The following is a 14160-nucleotide window of genomic DNA, read 5'->3' on the forward strand; positions in this document are numbered from 1 at the left end:
CCGCCAAATGGAGTCAATTATTTCAACATGATTTCTTAAATAATTTCTCCACTGACTGAAATTTATTCACTTGACAAATATTTGTTTAAGTGCTACTATATGCCAGGCTCTGTTCCAGGTGCTGCTGATACTCTACTGAACAAGAGAGACACAATAAATATGTTAATAAAAAGAGAAAATTTCAGTGTAAAGTGTTCCAAAATAAACCCAACCCAGGGCAATGTGATAGCAGTGGTGCTCTGGTAAGCAGTGAACAACTGGCTGTGGTTTGCAGCACTTATAAATACTCCCACCATGCCCAATTTCGAGCTACCATGTCATGTCATCAGGCTTGAAAATTTCCTCAAAATCTAACAATTGGCTTGGGAACAAGCTAGCTCTAGCACACCACTGTGTAACAGTGACTGAGGGGCTAAGCTGGGTGGGCATTCATGGAAGGCACAAGGAGGCACCATCTGAAGATGACAGTCAAGAGCCAGACACAGTTATTTGTGAGGGAAATACACTTCTGGTAGAAGCAACAACAGTAAAGGCTCAGTCATGGAAATAAGCTGGCTCTTATGAGGAATTACTAAATGCTTTCTTCCTTCTATGAAATCCTATGAAATTTGCAATGAGATTTGAAAGTCTGTTGGAGACATTTTAAGACAAATACTGTTTAGTAGTAATGTCTTACCCGTTTGCGCCTAGAACTCTGTTTCCTTATCTTTGTTATTCCCCAAACATCCAATAGAGTGTTCAGATAAACATATCCTATGAGTAGCTCCATCCATCTGGCTCAAATTATGTCACTCAGACTTCTCAGACTGTTAAATCAAGGGGTCTTGACTTGATTAAGGTTCCTATACTTGCTGAACTTGCCAGTCTGGTACTAAATACAATATATATCAAATGTAAACACACTAGTAGAAATACAAACTTTATTTTAGTGTTAGGGGTCCTAACCAAAACAGATATTTTAGCTTTCTCATTTCAGTGTGAAGTAGCAGCACAATGAAGGAGTCTACTCAGCAGTGTTAAGAATACACAGTGAGCACGTAGCCCAGTTCCTCCCAAACAGTTTATAATCTGGTTGTAAAAACAACACAAATACACATAAAATAAAAGAGTAACAACTTGTGGTAGTATAAGATCACATGCTATCATAATTAAGTGCCAATATTAGTAGAATAAACACGTATACAAGAGAAATGCTACATGAGCTGAAAAGGGGGAGAAAGATTCATGAGGGCTTCATGGGGCTTAATTTGGGCCAAGAAGGATTAACTGAATTCAGCTTTACTTGAGAAAGGGGAAGAGACGGAAGAGAACAGACTGAGAAAAAAGGCTGCACAGTGACGGAATTAGACAGGTATCATTAGAAAGTGAGTTAAGGGAAAATAAGGTTGGACAGATAAAGCTAGACTGTGGATAAAGTAGTTTGGAAATTCTGGAAAGTCTCCTATGAAAATGGAGAGGCAATGTGAGTGAGTTCCTGAAAGAGACGGAGATGGAGAGGAATTTAATGAAAATGCTGTTTTAGGAAAATTAGTCACTAAGGAGACCCCTTGGACTATCCACATAGGTGCAGGGAAATATTCATTTAAGATTGCTTTAAAAACTTAAGTCTACTGTAACTTCTAGAATCTGAAAGTTCTGAGAAACTTCCTACGCTGAGGAAACCTTATGAAAAAAGAGTAGTTCTGGCTATATTTTAATACCTCCACCTAAATAGCTCTATCTACCCTCTCCCAAGTTGTCCCCAAAAAGTAGGAAAGAATACCAGGACTTCAGTCTGTTTGGGAATTTATTTTTTTCTTTCTTTTTTTTGAGGAAGATTAGCCCTGAGCTAACATCTGCTGCCAATCCTCCTCTTTTTGCTGAGGAAGACTGGCCCTGAGCTAACATCCATGCCCATCTTCCTCTACTTTATATGTGGGATGCCTGCCACAGCATGGTTTGACAAGCAGTGCATAGGTCCAGACCCGGGATCCAAACCGGTGAACCCTGGGGCCACCGAAGCAGAACATGCAAACTTAACTGCTGCACCACTGGGTCAGACCCTGGGAATTTATTTTTAAATTAGGAAAGATGCATCTTGGTGATCATATTTTCTGGACTGAAAACTGGTACAGGTGCTGTACAAGAAAGAGCCAGTGAGCATGAGTGGGCCGGGGTGGACCAAGATGCAACCAACTGGCTTCAGACACACAGGCACTTACCTAGCAATCCCCTCCTTGGTGTAGAAGACAGAGTAGGTAAGGTTGTCTCCATGAGGATCTGATGCAGGTGTCCGCCATGTCAGTTTGATGAAGCGGGTAGAGACCAGAGAGGCCACGACATCGCGAGGAGCTGAAGGCAGTGGTCCCGTGGTGGCTGGTGCTAGATGGTCAGTAGTGGCACTGGTCAGTGAAGTGGGAGGTAATGTTGGGATGGCAACATCTTGTCATGTGCAAATATTGGGGAATATGAAGGGCAAACCACGACGGTTTTAAAAAAGAGAACAGAAAAAACAAAAACAAAAAAGAAATAAACAAAACCACGATGGGAAATAAAATAAAATGAATGAACATAAAAAAGGCCATTAAACTGAAGGCTAACATGCAGGCCAGGGGTAACTACTGAGAACTAATGGGCGCTATTCAAGACACAGCACCGTAGAGCAAGCAGACCTCCTGGGCACTATAACGGTCGTGGGTAAGGGACAGGGAAGGTGACAGCTGGGAATAAATCATCTCACAGAAGGACACAGCAGTGCGCAAATAGTTTTCTTTAATCCTGAAAGCAGCATGCAACATCTGTCAAATCTTGCACATAAAAGTCTCATATATGATAAAACCTCAATATTTTCTCGTACTTTTATCAAAACATGAAATAACATGTGTGGTACGGATGAGCCTAGTTACACTCAACACAGGCCCCAGGCTACTGTAATCTCACTGCAGAGCTGTGCGTGGCTTCGGCTCTGTAGGAGATTCGAGAGCCACATCTCCAACTTCAGTCCAATATTAAGTTCTGCTCTCTGTACTTGGCAATACCCAGGGAAGTCTGACAACCTTCCTCACTTCACTAAGTTATAGTTCATTTGCCATCTTATCAATTCATTTAACTATGACAGTATAAAATCATGAATCAAAAATTACAAAGTCACAAAAAACACAATATGTGGTTGGCTGATCTGTTACAGTCCTCACTGCAATGGATGTTACAACAGCTTGCAGACCTCAGGGACTGCATGGGACAGAGGAAGCGGCGGCAAGTCACAGATCCACTAGCCAAAAGCCTCTGCTTGCACATCTGTAGTCATGGGTCACTTCATTACCTCTAAGGCAGTCCATTCTGTTGTTGGGCACTTCTGATTTTAGAAGTTTATTCCTCATATTGAACCTAAAATCTCCTTCACCTGGGGCCAGAAAGTATAAACGTAATCTCACAATTTTTAACTAAAGGAGTTCATTAGAACTGTGTCGTAACCTTAATGAGGAAATTAGTAGAAAAGAAGTAGCGAGGAAAACACGGAAATTCTGGACCTAGTTTTCAATGACACAGTAGGGCAACAACCTCCTGGAAATGTCTGTGACAATCTTCCAGACTGTAAGACAATCTGAAGTGGGGCAGTCTAAATAAATATGCTAGATAGAATAAATTCTCTAGGGGAAAGGACAGAGGAAGACCAACCTAAAGCTTCTAGATAGGTGGGGAAGGGAAAAGGGTGATCCAATAGCCACCATTTACTGAGCACTTTCTGCACCTTGCTCTGGCTATTTCTATGGATGTGTTCAATCCTTACAACTCTATGATATGAAATGGGCACTCTCATTATATCTCTATCTCATATGTAGAGACTGACATTTAAAAGGGCTAAATCCCTCGTCCTAGGTCACACGTAGTAAGTGGTCAAGTTTTAAAATCAACCTTGGATTTTAGTTTAAGAGGCCTCTAGATTTAACCAACAGGAGTTCTAGTCCCAGTTGTGCCACGTGCTAAGTGTGTCACCTTGGGCAAATCACTTATCCTCTCTCACCCACTCCTTTTCCCATCCTTTTGAGGAACTGCCTTTAAGAGTGCAGAGTTCTATCAAAACATAAACCAACGAAGCCACAGTTCAGCTACAAGTCCACACTTCACTGACACAAGCGTCAATATTATAAGCAAGTTTAAGTCTGAGTGGGCTCTGAGGCCTCATTCTTGTCCCCTATGCTTCCACAGACGTGCTGCCTCAGAGGAAATAAATACCTCTCATTCACAGCTTTCAGAGTTGTTTTTCATATATTGTGTCAGTTTAGTCACACAACAGCCCTACGACGTAGGGTGGAAAGGACAGGATTAGCTGCTTGGGTAAAGGTTAAACAGGAGGCAAGGACTCCCGGGTTTCCGACTTGGGAGAACAGGTGGTTGGTGGTGTCATTAATGGAGAAAACGATTATTAAAAAAGAACAGATTGAGGGAAAAATGGTGAATTTGGTGATGAACATGCTGTGTTGAAAGTAATGATCCAACATTCACAGGAGAAATGTATAAGAAGCCACTGGAAATGTGGATCTCCGAGTTTCGTAAAATTAAAAGTCACGAAAAACCCTCAGAGGGAAATGCTTCAAAAAGTAGCCTGAACACAGTCTTGCTTTGCTGCCTCATTTCTGTGCCTGCCCAGAAACACACTAAGCTGCCTCCAAGTCTGACCCAACTCACCAAGCTAAATTTTTCCCAACTATCTGCTGGCCGCAGAGAGAGAGTCTGCAGTGTGAGAGGCAGCACAGCATACTGGAAAAAACCCAGGATTTCGAGTATAAGGACCTTATGTTCAAAACTTGACTCTGCCATTTCCTAATAACGTGAAGTTGGGCAAGTCACTTAGTCTCTCTGATCTTAGTTCCTTTGTCTATAAACTGGAACAGATAATGCTCCCTACCCATGTCCCAGGCTGACAGGAACCAGATGAGGATCAATGAGACAAGTGCATGTGGAAACACTAGATCCATGTTGCCACCACGGTGAGCCTGCATGGGTGACAGACACAAGAATGTAAGTAGAAAGACAACTGAGGGGGATATCAGCAGGGAGGAGAGGTGATGGAAGCAATGGTGATTACTGAGAGAATCACTCAGACGGGGACTGAATCAGCCTGGTGCCCGTCCATAGCACACATCTGTAACTCTTCAGTGGAGCCCGCAGTTCCCACCTACATTTTTTATGTTCACACTGTATCATTTATACTAACCTAAAAGCTCCTTGAGGATAAAATCTGCATCTGCTTCATCTGGGAATCACTCACCATGCCTCTGTATATTTTAGATAATCAATAAATGTATATTTATAGAATTTATAAGTGGAAGAAAAATTAGGGAGAATGTTAGTGCGATAGAGACCAATGCTTCCCAAATCTCATTACACAAGGCAACATTTTAACTTTTTTAGCTGATACAGTGTACACAAATAATATTTACATAATGATGTTACATAAACATTTGCTTTGCCAATGTATTTTATCAGTTTTACGTAGAATAAAAGTATAAATAATGCTGGATCATCGTAAATGATTCCTAATTAGCCACGGGAAAAATCCATGTTCACTGTAGTCCCAGTTTTCTATACCCACTATCTCTAGATTGGCTCTATTGGTGCTGTTCCATGTTCTAGCTGAGCAGGTAAGGGGAAGAGTCTTTGTAACCCCAGAGAACCAAATAGGCAGTTAAGTTACACCAGCATCAATGGCAAGATGATATAGATTGGGACTTCAGACTTCTAGCACGATGGTTTGAGGATGCCAACAAATCTTCCCATTTGGGGAACTTTTTGACAACTACAAAGCTGGAGAAAAAACTGACAAAAACTAGGAACTGTCCAAAGGCATATAACAAACTGAGAAGCATTTATACATGAAAACTATCACATTTCAGGTAAGAAGAGCCAATATGTGGTACCCTTGCCCGGGGCTGCTCCTAGCCCCCCAGCTCTGTTGGGGTGGTGTTCAACCAGGGTAGGGAGGCCATGGAAACCAATGGCTTGCTGCTGCTGCCAGAGGAAGCTGATGTGATGTGGAGCATTGTCAGTTAAAGTGGCAATCTTGGTGGCAAGTGTAGAGGAAGGGCCAGTGGCTTGGCAAGCCCTAGGTTTTGGTCTTTTTGAGGGCAAGCAATGGATGGTAAACTAGCTGGAGACTTAACAAGGAGTTTGGTGAGGTGCAAACGTGATAAGGCGGCTTGATAAGCTCTCCACATGTCCCAGGTTAACTGAAAGCCATGTGTATGTGCAGCAGAGACAGGAGCAGGCCCAGGCCACCCACACACCCCTGGCCAACGGAACTGTGTGTGTGTTCAGAGAACAAGTGGGAGAGCCTGGCAGGAAACAAAAGTTGGGACAGACTAAAAAATGACCTGAATTTTGAATGCATTCCCCAAACCAGACACAGATCCATCAGCTGAGAGTAGAAGGCTTATGGGCTTGAGGTGTTTGAGCACAACTTCTGACTGATATTTGGCTGCGCACTAATCTACACAGACACAGCAATTACCTAGCAAACAAGGCTTACAAATAGAAACAAGAAAATAACAAACAAAAGCTAAGCAGAAACATCAGTGACCGCACACTGAGGGAAGACACGTCAGTAATTTAGTCCAGAGAAGCTGGCACACAAATGACAAAGAACAACTGCCAGGGAGAGAAAGAGTCAAGACCACAGTTGCTGCAATACGTTATCAAAATATCCAATATTCAACAAAAAAAAAGAAGAGATATGCAAAGAAACAAAGTGTGACCCATACTCATGGGGTGAAAAAGGCAGTCAATACAAAATGTCTCAGAGAGTCCTCAGATAACAGATTTAACAAGGACTTCAAAGTAGCTATTAAAATATGTTCAAAGAACTAAAGGAAACTGTCAAGAACTAGGCAGGGTCTGAGATTTTACTTTACTTATGAGTTAACAAGACAGCCTATTACTGTTTCATGCATGCTGATGAAGACAAATCTTACATCAGAGACAGAGACCTTCATTACTCAGGACACTGGCAGCAGCCAGAGCCTCTTGTTTGTTTTCCTCAGCTCCCCAGACCCCCCAAGTCCCACGAAGGCAACGCCAAGGGCCCAGGATGGATGCCTGCACATGCAGCAGGTTGTTACAGGGCAAGAACCCTGAGCCTGAGGGATTTACCACTCTAAGAGCAAGGGAAAGCAAGCCCCAGACAAAGAACGGGTCTGCTGTGGATAGCTAATTTAATTCTATGGTGGTCAGTCACTTACTTTATATGGTTTCAGTCTTTCTAAATTTACTGAGACTTGTTTGTGTCTATCCTGGAGATTGTTCCATGTGTGCCTGGAAAGACTCTGTATCTGGAACTGTTTGGTGGAGGCTCTATAATGTTAGGTCAAGTTGGCTGATAGTTGTTCAAGTTTTCTATACTGTAACTTTTTCTAATTCTTTTATTAGTTTTTGAGAGTAGGATATTGAAATCTCCAACTATTATCACTGAGTTGTATATTTCTTCTTTGAATATAACAATTATAAATGCATATGCATTTAACAACAAAGCCCCAAAATATATGAATTCAAAGAAATGTAGCAAAAATTCAAATATTTGGAAATCAAACAATCCACTCCTTAATAACCCAAGGGTAAAACAAGAAATCACAAGAAAGACAATTTTTAAGTAAATGAAAATGAAAACACATCATATTAAAAATTGTGACTGCAGCTAAAGTGGTACTTAGAGGGAAATTTAAATATCTTTATAAGGAGAGACGAAATGTGTCACATGAATTATCTAAGCCTCTACCTCACTGAATAGTTTATATCTTAAGCATTCTCACACACAAAAGGTAACTATGTGAGGTGATGGATGTGTTACTTAACTTGATTGTGGGAATCCTCTCAGAATGTATACATATATCGAATCATCATGTTGTACACTTTAAATATATTACCATTTATTTGTCAATTATACCTCAATAAAGATGGGGAAAATTTTTAAAAAATTTTAGTCAAGTTCTTAAAAAAAAATGATGAGGGGCCAGCCCAGTGGCATAGTGGTTAAGTTCGTGTGCTCTGCCTCAGCAGCCCAGGGTTCGCAGGTTTGGATCCCAGGCAGACACCTACACACCACTCATCAAGCCACACTGTGGTGGCGTCCTACATACAAAAAGAATAGAGGAAGACTGGCACAGACATTAGCTCAGGGATAATCTTCCCCAAGCAAAAAGAGGAAGACTGACAACAGATGTTAGCTCTGGGCCAAACTTCCTCACCAAAAAAAAAAAAAAAAAAGAATAGAAACAAACAAATAAATGATATATACATGCCAGGTGAAGCCCAAATATTGTGACTGCTTTCTTCTGGAACAAAGATTTAAAAAAAAAAAAAGATATGAGACTAAGAAATTAAGAGAGAACATAAGCTATCAAAATCAAGAATCAAAGAGAGGACATACTACCAACCCTAGAGACACTAGAAAATTATAAGTGAATGTTAGGAACAAATTTATACAAATAAACAACTCAGAGGAAATAGAAAAATTCCCAGAAAGACAAAAATTACCAAACCCACTGAAGAAACACAAAATCTGAATAGAACCATAACAAATGGAGGAATTTTATTAGTAAATAAAAATCTTCCCACAAAGAAAGTCCAAGCCCAGATTGTATCACTGCTGAATGCTATCAAATATTTAAAAGAAGAAATAATATCAGTCCTTCACAACTCTTTCAGAAAATAGATGAAAAATACTTCTAAATAATTTTGTGAAGCCGGTATTACACTGATATAAAGCCAGACAAATAGATCACATGAAAAGAAAATTACAGGTCAATATTCCTCATGATCATAGATACAAAAATCCTTAACAAAATATTAGCAATTCATATTTGGTGACATATTAAAAAGATTATACATCATGATCAAATAGGATTTATCAAAGGAATTCAAGACTAGCTTAATACCAAAAAATCAACATTGTACAGTATATTGAGAGGAGAAAGAACTGATTTCAATAGATGAAGAAAAAGCATTTGACAAAATCAAACACATACTCATGATAAAAAACTCTCAAACAAACAGGAAGAGAGGTAAACTTCCTCAACTTGAAAAAGCTACAGTGAACATTATACTTAATGGTGAAAGATAAACCGCTTTTTCGGTAAAGTTGGAAATAAGACAAGGATGTCAGCTCTCATTTCTTATATTAAGCATTATGCACTGGAAATCCTAGCCAGCACAGGAAGGCAAGAAAAAGAGAAAAAGTTAATAAAGATTAGAAAGGAGGAAGTAATACTGTTTTTATTTGTGGATGACACAATTATCTGTGTAGAAAACCCTAATGGATCTACAAAAAAAAAGGCTAGTAAAACTAATAAATAAGTTTGGCAAGGTCATAGGATACAAAGTCAATATAAAAAAACCAACCCTGTTTCTATACACTAGGAATGAACAATCCAAAAATGAAACTATGAAAACAACTCCACTCACAATTGCATCAAAAACAAATAAAATATTTAGATAAATCTAAGAAAAGAAGTGTAAGATTTGCATCCTGAAAACTACAACACATTGCTGAGAGAAATTAAAGAACATCTAAATAAATAAAGATCTAAATAAAAAGGAAATTTAAATAAATAAATGTTCATGGATTAGAAAATTTAATGTTAAGATGACAAGCTGCTCCTAAAATTTAACAGAAATGTCAAAGACCTAGAAGAGCCAAAACAAGTCTGAAAAGAAAAAGGGTGGAGGACTTGCATAATTTCAAAACTTACTATAAAGCTCCAGTAATCAAGACAGGCTAGGGGCCAGCCGGCCCCATGGCCGAGTGGTTAAGTTCACGCGCTCTGCTTAGGAGGCCCAGGGTTTTGCCAGTTTGGATCCTGGGCTTGGACAAGGCACCGCTCATCCAGCCATGCTGAGGCAGCATCCCACATACCACAACTAGAAGGACCCAGAAATATCTAACTATGTACTGGGGGCGCTTTGGGGAGAGAAAGGAAAAACAAATCTTTAAAAAAAAAAAAAAGTCTGGTATCGGCATGTGAATAGGCATACAGATCAGTGGAAGAGAACTCTGAGTCCAGAAATAAACCCCTACATTTGTGGTCAATTGATTTTTCCCAACATGTCAAGAAATTTCAAAGTGCGAGGAACAGTCTTTTCAAAAATTAGCACTGATACAACTATATATCCATATGCAAAGTAAAGAACTTAGATCCTTACTTGATGCCATATACAAAAATTAACTCAAAATGGCTCACAGATTTAATGGAAGAACTAAAACTAGAAAAAATATAGGAGAAAATCTTCACGCCTTGACCTAGAAAAGTATTTTTAGACATGACAACAAAAACATAAGACATAAAGAAAAAAAAATGATAAATTGGATTCTATTAAAAATAAAAATTCTGTACTTTAAGAAAAACATAACTAAGTGACAAGACAAGCCACAGAATGACAGAAGATATATCCAAATCATATATCTGATAAAGGACTTGAATAAATAATTCAGAATATATATTCAGGATCAGAATATACAACAAACTCTTATAAATCAATAAGAAACAAATAACCCAATTTAAAAATGGGCAAAAGACTTGAACATTCACTTCATCAAAGAAAACACACAAATGGCTAACAAACACATGAAAATGTGCTCAACAGCATTAGTCATTAGGGAAATGTAAATTAAAACCACAATGAGATACTACTACACACCCACTAGAATGGCTAGAATCACAAAGGGTACAAAATACTAAAGGTTGGCAAGGATGTGGAAAAACTGGAATCCTCATACATTCTTGGTGGGAACATTTTAAGTCTTCCAACTGATGAAGTGTCTCCATTTTTATTTAATCTTTAATTTCTTTAAAAAATGTTTCATAGTTTTCTGAGCATAAGTTTTACACTTCTTTTGTTAAATTTATTCCTAAGTACTTAATTCTTTTTGATGCTACTATAAATGAAATTGTTTTCTTAATTTCAATCTCAGATTGGTCACTGCAGGTATACAGAAATACAAATAATTTTTGTATACTGATATTGACTCCTGCTGAACTCATTTAATTGTTTTAATAATTTATTCACGGATTCCTTATTTTCCATATACAAAATGATGTCATCTGTAAACAGAATTTTATAGTAGTTTTCTTAAAAAACATAAACTTAGTTAGCATATGACCCAGAAATTCTACTCCTAGAAATCCACCAAAGAGAAATGAAAATAAATGTCCACACAAAGATTTGCACACAAACGTTCATAGTACCATTATTCAAAATAGTCAAAGACTACAAACAATTCAAATGTAAAATGGGTAAACAAAAGGAGGTATATCCATATAAAGGAATTCTATTCAGCAATAAAGATACAAAATACTGACATATGCCACAATGTAGGTGATCTCAAAATCATGACCCCAAATGAAAGAAGCCAGTTACAAAGATTACATATTGTAGGATTCCATTTTTATATAAAATGACTACAAAAGGCACTTTTACAGAAACGGAAAGCAAATCGTTGATTGCTTGTGGCTGGCGGTAGGAGTAGATATTGACAGCAAACAGACATTAGGGAATTTGGGGGGATGGAAACATTTTGTAGCTATACTATGATGATGACTCCACAGCTCTATAAATTTACTAAAAATTACTAAATTGTACACTTACAATGGGTGAATTTTATGGTATGTAAATCACACTTCAATAAAACTGTTAGAATGAAATGGCTTAGACTAGCTAGTTGAAACTATTAAACATACTTTTTTTCTAGTATAAAACAGCAATAATTACAGGGAGTCCTAGGACATTTCTGTTACTCAAAACATCAGAGCCTAAAATCAACCAATCTGAAGTCTTCACAAAATTTAAATGTCCAGAAATTACTCAACATTTTACAAATGCCAACTGGTCATCCAGGGACCCTAAGCATAATTGAATTATACAGATCTCTAGGCCAAATGTAGTAAAAATCTTTGTTTCTTAAAAAAAGAGTTCTGATTATATTAAGAATTATGCTGGTTTCTTTCCATCCTGCCACCAGAGTTCACTCCCGAAAATAAAAGATCTGATCACATCAGTCCCCAAAACCACCCACAGAAGAAAGTCCAAACACCTCAGCACAGTGTTCGAGGTCCTCCACATTCTGGGCCTATCCTAGCTGTCCAGTCCTGTTTCCAGGACATGCTGTGCTCTAGGTTAGCCTGGTTACTAAACAAGAATGGGCTTCTCCACTTCTGTACCTATGTTCACACTGCTACTATGTTTAGAGCAATAAACACCATGTAAATCTGACTGAAGTCAAAGGCAACCGGGAAATCTGACAAAAGGTATTACACTTTCAAAATCTGAACAACATTAAACATGCTGCTGGCTCTGACCTGCTGCTCCAAAGCTTGGCAGCAGCCTCACATTGGCACTGTCACTGAAACCTAATGACCCTAATAGGCTCTTAAGTGAGACTCACTGAAGTGATCTGTGAGCTCTGAAGAGGGATTCCATTTCTCCTGATCCAGCTCTACATTACCTGAGGAAGTCATCGGAGCTGCTCCTCATTCTTCTGAGAAATGACTTTTAAAATCCAGGTACCCTGCGGTTGACAGCTCCAGTTTTAATGGCTCATTAGATCTGTGATTGATGAAGCGTCACTCTCAGTAGTTTATCATGATGAGTTTAAGCAGTACCTCCATGCACTTCAAGCAGTTTCCAGGTAGAGATCATTAATTCTGTGCTGGGCCTGTGGCCCTTGGTTAAGTGAATCCAATCATCCTAACCCAACAGCCACTCACACCAGTCAAGCGAGCTGTGAGTAGACATTTTAAGTTTTCTTTTGAAATCCATATTTTGTTCCTTTTTGGTAATCTTTCTTTGAAAATAGATTAGTTTTAAAATCTTTTTTCAAAATCTTCTAAATTCCTTCAAAAGGTAAAAAAGTATCTTGGGGAAAAATTTCTTTCTATAATCCTTCATTTCCTTATGTAAAGGAATTTCCTAAATTGCTATTTCCCAGGAACGTTCACAACAGCATTATTCAGAATTCACTATTCAGAACTGAGTGCGATTTACATCGTGCTTATTGCTTCAAACATCACAGCGACGTGAAGAAAAGCACAGTTCCACAGAGCACTCTTTTGGGAGATGTTAACAGGTCCACCACGAGAAAGGAGAACAGTCATATTTGGGAGACTGTGGTGACCTGCCATGCTCATTTGCATATTTTAATATTTAACTTCCAGCAATTCTATAGGAGAAGAACCTGTTCAGTTTGTTAACCAAGCATTTCTCATTCTTCCTCCAACCAGGAATCCAGTTGGGGCAATCCTGAACCAAATGACACCTGGGACAGTGTCTAGCAGCAGAGAGCTCCTTTCAAAGGGCCTCTGCCCGAAAACATCCAGTCTTTATTCGACTACTTCTGTAAGCAGTCTATTTCATGCTTTTTATTTAAAAATCAAACACAATAAGCTTAAAAAAGTAATTCACACAATATAGAAGTATACAAAGTAAAAGGATTAAAGTTCCACTTATCATCATCTTCATAACACCACTAAGTTTGGTGTGTATTCTTACAAATATTTTCCTTTTCAATGATACACTTATATATACACCTAAGAGTGAGAATGAAATGATACCAAACATGGTACTTTGCAAACTGCTGTATTACATAATACGTCTTTAAAAGCTTCCCACATCAGTATATACAAATGAATCTCATTATTCTCAATTGCTGCATGTTATTCTATAATATAAATATATACAATTTATTTAATCATTCCCTTATTGTTACTTATATTTAGGCTGTTTCCACTATTTATTTATTTATTTTGGCTACTACGGGCAATGTTTCTGTAACTGTTTCCACTATTTAATTATTTATTTTGGCTACTATGGGCAATGTTTCTGTAACCTTTCCTATATACGTATCTTTGGGCACATGTGTAAACACTCCTGTAAGATGAATTCCTTTTTTGTTTTTGAGGAAGATTAGCCCTGAGCTAACATCTGCTGCCAATCCACCACTTTTTACTGAGGAAGACTGGCCCTGAGCTAACATCTGTGCCCATCTTCCTCTACTTTATATGTGGGACGCCTGCCACAGCATGGCTTGCTAAGCAGTGCCATGTCCTCACCTGGGATCTGAACCGGTGAACCCTGGGCCACTGAAGCGGAACGTGCCAACTTAACCGCTGTGCCACTGGGCCAGCCTCTGTAAGA

The 14160-nt window shown here is 38.7% G+C and overlaps 1 protein-coding gene across 13 annotated transcripts in view; it reads right to left on the reverse strand.

Annotated features, from left to right (window-relative positions):
- Positions 1–14160, reverse strand: part of NEO1 (neogenin 1) — a 249324-nt gene that overhangs the window by 63966 nt on the left and 171198 nt on the right. For 7 of the 13 annotated variants that reach the window (XM_070498486.1, XM_070498438.1, XM_070498419.1 and 4 more), the window contains exon 8: positions 2202–2421. In XM_070498486.1, the coding sequence (XP_070354587.1) occupies positions 2202–2421 (220 nt within the window). The remainder of the gene's footprint in view (positions 1–2201; positions 2422–14160) is intronic. The other 6 variants (XM_070498461.1, XM_070498457.1, XM_070498490.1 and 3 more) reach the window with 1 other exon arrangement.

The sequence above is a fragment of the Equus asinus genome, chromosome 2, assembly GCF_041296235.1.
Source record: "Equus asinus isolate D_3611 breed Donkey chromosome 2, EquAss-T2T_v2, whole genome shotgun sequence".
NCBI lineage: Eukaryota > Metazoa > Chordata > Mammalia > Perissodactyla > Equidae > Equus > Equus asinus.